The sequence below is a fragment of the Rana temporaria genome, chromosome 4, assembly GCF_905171775.1.
Source record: "Rana temporaria chromosome 4, aRanTem1.1, whole genome shotgun sequence".
Lineage (NCBI taxonomy): Eukaryota > Metazoa > Chordata > Amphibia > Anura > Ranidae > Rana > Rana temporaria.
In genome coordinates, this window is record NC_053492.1 from 42,072,262 (window position 1) to 42,081,079 (window position 8,818).

Consider the following 8,818-nt stretch of genomic DNA (forward strand, 5'->3'; position numbering starts at 1 on the left):
CTGTGCCTGAAACTTCGAAGAGTGAAGATTTGAAAGGAAGCGAAGTGCAGGAGGAGAAAGAAGGGAAGATTAGAGAGGAAGTGATGTGCAGGAGGAGAAATGAAGTGTATATACCGGTGTATATAGTTGTTCCAAGCAAGTTCTACTAATTTCACTGGGCATCCCATACTTCCCTTACCCCATCCAAAATCAAACACCTCAAAAACACATAAAAGTACATGGACTGTTCTATGTCTCAGAGTGCCCGAGAGGTGAATGCTGGGCTGGACAGGATGACAGGTGGGCCAAGACACTTAACAGCACCTACGGGGTACTGCTACACACACTATTGCCTGTGTGGAGAGGTGTTACTCATTACGGAGCCCATACCCTTAAAGTGGAGGTTCACCCAAAAAATAAATTTTTAACATTACATTCAGCCCAGTTGTCCTAATGACAATCGGCTGTGTTTTTTTTTTGTACATTCCGTATTTTCACCGCCGCTTCCGGGTATGTCTTCTGCGGGACTGGGCGTTCCTATCTGATTGACAGGCTTCCGACGTTGCATACTACGCGTCACGAGTTGCCAAAAGAAGCCGAACGTCGGTGCGCAGGCGCCGTATAGAGCCGCACCGACGTTCGGCTTCTTTCGGCAACTCGTGATGCGCTGTATGCGACGGTCGGAAGCCTGTCAATCAGATAGGAACGCCCACTCCCGCAAAAGACATACCTGTAAGCGGCGGTGAAATATGGTATGTACGAAAAAAAAAAAACGATTGTCATTAGGACAATTTGGCTGAATGTAATGTTAAAAATGTATTTTTGGGTGAACCCCCGCTTTAAGCAATACCCATGTTTCAGAATATGCCTCTGACAGCCTTTAGGGGCATGAGCGAGCATTCTTCCCCATCCCCACCTGGGTATTGCCAACAACAGTACACCCTTGTACTACAACCTCAGTAGAAAATTATTTGACAGTGCATACTTTACAGTATTGCAGAGTACACAAATTTGTACAGCAACATGTACAAAGCAGAAACATGTAATAAATTACACTCTCGGGGTGAACAATAGAGTTGAACACAGAAATGCAGTTAACCCGACACATTGTGGCACAGGCAATAAATGTGACAAAACATTACATAAATTAAATGTAATATGCAGAGTTGTGGTGTTTGCATCCAATATGTAAAACAGCAGGGTTTGCTTTAGGGCACATAAGTTCTAGGTGGACCATATGTACCACCCAAGCTCAATTCTTGGTACACTAATTTGTACTCTGTTCTCAGTAAATTAGACCAGAAAATCTACTTAACCAGCAACTTTTGTTTTACTGAATAAAATGGCATACAGTTACAGCTTCCCTTCATTTCCAGATTACATCGCTTCCATTATTCACAAGGGCAATGTAACAGGTTGAACTATATGATATTAGAGCTGTGCTGTTGTGCTCGTACCTTTGCTTGTAATAGTTTCCAACTTGCTATGTTTATGGTCGTTACCCTCTGACCGAGAGTGATGTGGATCACATAAACACGCGACAAGACTTACAACATAAATAGATCTGAAGTGTGCCTTGGTGGTCTGGTCAGTATGCCAAGAAAAGGGGGCATACCCAAGGTAAGTAATGGGTAGTTAATTGAAGAAGGATATGCTGAGAAGTGCCCTGAAAAAGGGAAGGGCGGGAGGGTTTTGAATGCGATTGAATGCACAGACTCACGGACATGAAGTGAGCTGGGAAGAGTCGGCCCAGTGACGTGTAGTACCGCACACTGAACCGACAAAGAGCATGTGTGAGTGGGCTGCCTAAATACCCTCCGGGCTTCCTACCATAAACTCAGGCCACCATAGTGATGTGGATCACATAAACACGCGACAAGACTTACAACATAAATAGACCTGAAGTGTGCCTTGATGGTCTGGTCAGAAAAGGGGGCAAAAGACTCAGATAGGGAAATAGCTTTTATTGATTTGTTGTATCTATTGAGCCAGCTTGGTAAAGGCTTGTGCCATTCCTTCCTGAGGATTGGGATGTATATGGCAAAACAAGGAGACTTTCATCAGCCTGGTATCTTGATTATGTGGTCTGGTACTCCCTGTTATGAGGCAGCTGAGGCTGCTCTAATTCGGAAATAATGTCCAGAGAACTGACTGGGGTTTGAAGCCCAAGTTACTTAGGAGGATTCTGACATGCTTGACACACTGGCTGCCACTCAGGGAGCTGGTTTAGAAAGGGTAGCAATGAGCTACCATCAGATTGGCTGGGTAGATGGAGCAGTAGTCGGTTGAGCACTGTCACTGTGTGTCAGGCGTTGTTAGTCTGAAACAGGTTGATGTCAACCCCCGGGGGTGGTTTGTTGCGTTTGCAGACTGTGAGAGTGTAGTGTTTCAAAAGCGAGTCGGGTGGCTTTGGAGCAGTGTCTGACTGCCGGAGCCGCTGATTGTAAATTCACTAGGTCGTAGGGAACTGTAGAAGGCCTGGTAGATGGCTGTTAGGGTGACTAAGCTGGGAAAAGCCCTAAACAGAGAACGAGTAAGGATTTCAGACATTCCAGACATGTCCCCAAAGCGGGCACTCTTGAAAGGCGCTTGCCACTGACTACAGGTTGGTCCTTCTGTATGCCCTGTAGGAGGGACTTGACTGCATGGGCTCGAGAATACTGACGATTTACTGGGGTCCTGCAGGGACAGGAAATGCTGGACGCCATCTAGATATGGCGTGATAGTATTGTGAGAAAGGGTCAGCTGCGTGTGGCAATATGATATGAAGGCTAGGACGTGTCCAACGTTGCCTATTGCTGCTCCGGGGCAAGGGGACAAAAATTTGCGGTTAGTGTTCCAAGCAGTGCGATAGGCCTTCAGAGTGTTGCGTGCCAAGGAGCTGTTAATAAGCTGGGTTGCGTTGGCGAGATGCGACTCCAGTCCATCGTCAGCAATGACCATGGTGGGACAGGGATAGTTGTTGGGTCGGCTCCAGGCTCTTGCTGGAAAAAACAACCATTCCAAGGTTGGAATGGGAAAGCGCATCAGCTGCGATTTTGCATTTGCCTGGAATATGTCTACATAAGATATTAACTGGTGATGGAGTGACAGCTGCGCGAGCCTACGCAGGAAGGACGTGATGGGGAGTGACTTAGATCTACCTTAATTGATGATGCCGACTGTGGTCTGATTGTCTGTGGTGAAGAACACTGTCTGTCCTGTTCAAGTGTGGCCCCTGACCTGGGCAGCTGCCACAATGGGGTACAGCACGAGGCATGATGAAGACTGGGTGAAGCAGAAATGTAAGAGAATTTCTGGGGGCCAATGTTTGGAGAACCAGTGGCGGCTGAAAAATGCCCGCAAAAGCCTGTGGTGGCTCGGCTGACACTGCCGGGATAAACATTGAAATGCTGTTCAATCAGGTGGGGAAGTTGTCCCACATAGCTAAGTCTGCTACTGATGCTTGGTCTAGTTTGAGAACTTGGACTGGATCTTGCATTGGTGTGAGAAAATCAAGACAATACACAGGTGCTCAACAAGACGATATACATGCATTTGCTGACCAACGTGCACTCGCAGACCAACGTGCGCTCGCAGACCAACGTGCGTTCGCAGACCAACGTGCGCTCGCAGACCAACGTGCGCCCGCAGACCAACGTGCGCCCCCAGACCAATGTACACTCGCTGACCAACGTGCACTCGCAGACCAACGTGCACTCGCTGGTGCTGGATGGAAACCTGAACTAACAGCAGGGAAAAAGACAGAGAAAAGATGAGTGGCCCGTGTGCCACTGAAGATGAATGGCCAACTGGGTGTCACTGTGTGTTTGTGTGGCTGATTGTTTGTCACTGAGGTGTGTTTGCAAGTTTAATTTGTATTCGGGTTTGCACGTGGTGCGTGCTGCAAGGTGTTTTATACTACTGCAGACAATATTGTGTGGTTGCAAGGGTGTCAGTGAGTGTCAAGTTGCTGGGACGAGATTGTGTGGTTGCAGGGGCCTCGATGAGTATGAAGGTTTGTTTTGAGACGGTGTTGCATGGTTGCAAGGGTCTCAGTCTAGTTTGCTGAGACGGTATTGCGTGGTTACAAGGGTCTCAGTCTGGTTTTCTGAGACGATATTGCATGGTTGCAAAGGTCTCGATGATTATGAGGTTTGTTTTGAGATGGCATTGTGTGGTTGCACAGGTCTCAACAAGTGAGGGGTTGCTGAAACGATGTTGCGTTTTGCAATGGTCTCAAATGAGTGTCAGGCAGCTGAGACAACTTTGTAAGACTGCAAGGGTCTGAATGGGTGTCAGGTTGCTGAGACGTTATTGTGTTTTGCAATGGTCTCAAATAAGTGTCGGGCTGCTGAGACGACTTTGTATGGCTGCAAGGGTCTGATAGGGTGTCAGGTTGCTGAGACGATATTGCGTTTTGCAATGGTCTCAAGTGAGTGTCGGACTGCTGAGATGACCTTGTATGGCTGCAAGGGTCTGAACAGGTGTCGGGTTGCTGAGACGATATTGCGTTTACAATGGTCTCAAATGAGTGTCAGGTTGCTAAGACGACTTTGTATGGCTGCAAAGGTCTGAACGGGTGTCAGGTTGCTGAGACGAGATTGTGTGGTTGCAAAGGTCTAGACGAGTGTGAGGTAGCTGAGATTATATTACATTTTGCAAGGGTCTCAAATGAGTGTCAAGTTGCTGAGACAATATTCCTTTTTTTTTTTATGAAAACGACTGAATGAAACGCTGGTAAACATGAGTTACCGCGTCTGGCAGTGTTTACAAGCTGTTACAGGCATTGGCGTTTCAAATGCCTCTGAACATCTGTCTGAACCCATTTTTTTTTTCTTTTTTCTCGGGAAGGTTTCTAACTCAACTGCCTAGAAATGACTATAAATGATCCTGTGTACATGTACTGATAAGATAAAATAGAGGAGAGATTGGGGATCCTGTGTAGATGTACTGATAAGATAACATAGAGGAGAGATCAGGGGAATTTAGTTGGCGTTACTTAAAAATATAGTTCCAGACAAGTTAAGGTTCCTAACTTAAAACACTATGGTCTATCAATTGAAAAAAAAATAGTTGGCTTTACTTAAAACAACTAAGTAAAAAAAAAAGAAAGTCTAATGAGTCAGACAAAAATAGTTGACAGTACTTAAAGAGGTTGTAAAGGTTTTTTTTTTATTTTCTAACTAGGTTTCTTTAAGCTAGTTTGCAAAATTTTATAAGAAACTAAGAAAAATGTTCAACATTTTCGGCTTTTTTTGTTTGTTTAGCAACAAATAAAAACTCCAGTAGTGATTAAATACCACCAAAGGAAAGCACTATCTGTGTGCAAAAAATAAGAAAAATGTCATTTGGGTACAGTGTACCATGACCACGCAATTGTCATTCAAAGTGCGACAGCGCTGAAAGCTAAAAATTGGCCTGGGCAGGAAGGGGGTTTAAATGCCCAGTAAGCAAGTGGTTAAATATAAGACTTTACTAACACAAACTTAACTGCCTTTTTACAATCTTCTGTTAAATGTACACCGAGCTGTGCATGATCTGCCCACACGTGTTTTTCCTAAAATATATTAAATTTTTAATCATGGTACTTGCAGATCATTTTTTATCTTCAGTGTTCTATGTTATGAAAACAGTCACAAATGCTTCACATAGTCAAATTTGTTCTCATCTTCTTAATTTGTGTAACGAACGACACAGAAAATGTGTTTTGCATTCCCATTTGCATCATAAAATCATCACAGTCATTTTCCATCAATAAATATAAAGTGCTACAGTATAGTTTTACTAAAGACATATTTTATTACAAGATGGCAAATTCTACAGAGGAAGACTATTATATAAATAGTGTACTATTCGATCTGTTTATTTTTTCCTGTTTTGGAATAACACTGGCAGGTCTGGTGATACAATTATTTATTGTGGCTGTTAATGTCAATGACTGGATGAAGGGAAGATCAATAACAGGTGCCGACAAAATTATCACCTCTATCGGGATATCAAGGATTTTCTTTAATGCTCTTTGGCTGTTGATTTCTTCAAGTTTTATCTTTTCAGAGTTCCCTGAAACCATTTATATATTTTTAGAATTTTCTCTGCGAACCTTAGCCACTTCCAACATTTGGTTATCAACCCTGCTCTCCATCTTCTTCTACTTTAAAATCTCCACCTTTCACAATGTCTTCTTCTTGTGTATGAAGGCCATCATATCAAGAAAAGTTGTCTACCTGATCATTGCCTGTGTGTTGTTTTCTGTTTTACACTCATCTGTGTATTGTTTTGCTATGCCTTCGTTTTTCAGGAATTCAACACAAGATGACATTTTATACTACAGACAGAACGAGATATTATCATATGTCGGCATATTGTGGACAATTTTTCCCCTTCTAATAGTTTTTATAGCTTCATTCCTTCTCATTATTTTGCTTGGTTTCCACATTAGAAGAATGAACAATCATGGAAACAAGAAAAGCAGTACAGACACCTACCTTCGGACTATGAAGTTTACAGTTTTCTCTTTCCTGATCTGCGCCTTCTATAATATAGTAGATTTATTGGATCACATGAAATTACTGGACTTTATCTCATTCAATATAACAATGAACACCTTTCCAGCCCTACATTCTTTTCTACTAATTTATGTAGCAACAAAACTACGAAACCAGTTATTTCAGATTGTCCATTGTGGAACTAACTGCTTGTCCAGCAAAAATGCTCCTGGACGTCAGTCTGGCAAGCCAATGGAGGTGACCCCTGTGTGAATGAGGGAAAGATGAGAGGTGCTTTTATTTTAACCCCTAATGACATCCCTATAGCAGATTTACTGCTACATGGCAGATGTTCTGTGCAGAATCATGTATATATATATACCTGATACTGCACTTCCACATAGGGGGGCATGCTTTGCTTCTGCTGTGAGTAGTCACAGCAGATGCCAATTAGCGAGTGCCAGACAATTAATGTCCGCCGGCACCCGCTGATCGGTGAGGAGAGACACAGGAGGGAGCTCTGCCTATGTAAACAAGACAGAGCTCTGTCCTGTCAGCAGGGATGTGGTGGAGTACTGTACTACTTTATATATACTTCATTGATTAATTAGTCCTTCTTATTATTGTGCTTGTTTACCACATAAGTAGAATGAACAATCATGGACATGCAATGAGTGATACAGACACATATCATAGGGCTATGAGAGTTAGTTTTCCCTTTCATGGTATTTGCTTTGTATATTATATTAAATCTATTGGTAAGGTTCAAATTCCAATCACGACACTACCGGCCTGAAGTTTGCATGTGCTCCCTGTGCCTGCGTGGGTTTCCTCCGGGTACTCAGGTTTTCTTCCACACTCCAAAGGCAAGCTGGTAGGTTAATTGGCTCCTACAGTGATGAAAATTATTCTGTTGGCTTGTAATTTTAACATAATTATTTTTTTTATAATTTTCAACATAAAAATAAATGTTAATTAATTTACTTTGATATTTTAAGTACCTTGTTTAATTTTCATTCGTTCTTAAAGCACACCTATTACATTTCTCAAAATAATATATAATATTGAGTAATCTAGACAAAACTTTTAAGGTATGTTTGGGCCAGATCTTCAAAAGGGATACGCCGGCGTATCTACTGATACGCCGTCGTATCCCTGTTTCTATCTTTGAAACTGATCCACAGAATCAGTTTCCAAGAGATAGACAGAAGATCCGACATGTGTAAGGGACTTACACTGCCGGATCTTAGGATGCAGTACCGCATCCGCCGCTGGGGGCATTTTGCGTCGAAATGCCGCTTCGGGTATGCAAATTAGCACTTACGGAGATCCACAAAGCTTTTCAGCTTCGTTTTTTCTCCGTAAGTATTAAGTTGCATGTGTAAAATTAGGGCTGCTTTTACAAAGTGTAAACTGTTTACACCTTGTAAAAGTAGACCCTTCTTACCCGCGACGCTGTTATTTATTTATTTATTTTTTTCCCCGCCGTATCTTTTTTTTTTCCGACGCAATTTTTTTGACCCGGCGCGATTCACGAAGCTCGGCGTAACGTAATTTCGCGCTATGCCCGTCGGGAAAATGACGTCACGAGCATGCGCAGTACGTCCGGCGCGGGAGCGCGCCTAATTTAAATGGGACTCGCCCCATTTGAATTGGGAACGCCTTGCGCCGGCCGGATTTAAGTTACACAGCCGAAAATTTCTAGGTAAGTGCTTTGTGGATCGGGCACTTAGGTAGAAATTTTGAGGCAGTGTAACTTAAATCAGAATATTTAAGTTACGGCGGCTCTTTGTGGATCTGGCCCTGTATTCCCATATTCTAATTGAGTTAGTTATTTTAAAAAAAAAATCTTTTCATTTAAATGAAATTGTTTTATCCTGCGTATTTATTGTGTTTTCTTACTAAAGCTCTTTGAGAAGCTACCTTTAAAGGCTCTATATAAAATAACGTTTATTATTATTATTATTATTATTATTATTATTATTATATATATATAGATATATATATATATGCACACAGATCAAATCCAATATAATTTAAACACAAAGATAAACATACCTTCTCCTCTCGCCCTTGTTATTTGCTCTGGCTATAGAGCCTTTGGCTGAACTAATACGTTCTAATGCCGCCATAGTTGGGTTCGTTATTAATGGGTTAGAAGAAAAGGTGTTACTTTATGCAGACGACATGCTCATTTATCTAGCTGAACCCCATTCCTCCTTGTCTACTTTGTTAACAGTTATTCAAAGATTTTGTCACATCTTGGGTTTCCAGGTTAATAGGGACAAGTCCATTATATTTCCCTTGGACCAGGATGCCCTACAATCTCTTCCGGCCTCCTGTCCCTTACGAATTGTTGATAGTTTCCGATA

The 8,818-nt window shown here is 42.4% G+C and overlaps 1 protein-coding gene across 1 annotated transcript; it reads left to right on the forward strand.

Annotated features, from left to right (window-relative positions):
- Nucleotides 1-5,688: 5,688 nt before the first annotated feature.
- LOC120935284 (taste receptor type 2 member 4-like) lies at nucleotides 5,689-6,747 on the forward strand. The gene has a single exon (XM_040347427.1). The coding sequence runs from the start codon at nucleotides 5,769-5,771 to the stop codon at nucleotides 6,717-6,719; it is 951 nt and encodes a 316-aa protein (XP_040203361.1). The 5' UTR covers nucleotides 5,689-5,768; the 3' UTR covers nucleotides 6,720-6,747.
- Nucleotides 6,748-8,818: the final 2,071 nt, after the last annotated feature.

Excerpts from the sequence above, each read along its gene's own strand:
- LOC120935284 (XM_040347427.1), top strand. The coding sequence starts at position 5,769 with ATGGCAAATTCTACAGAGGAAGACTATTATATAAATAGTGTACTATTC.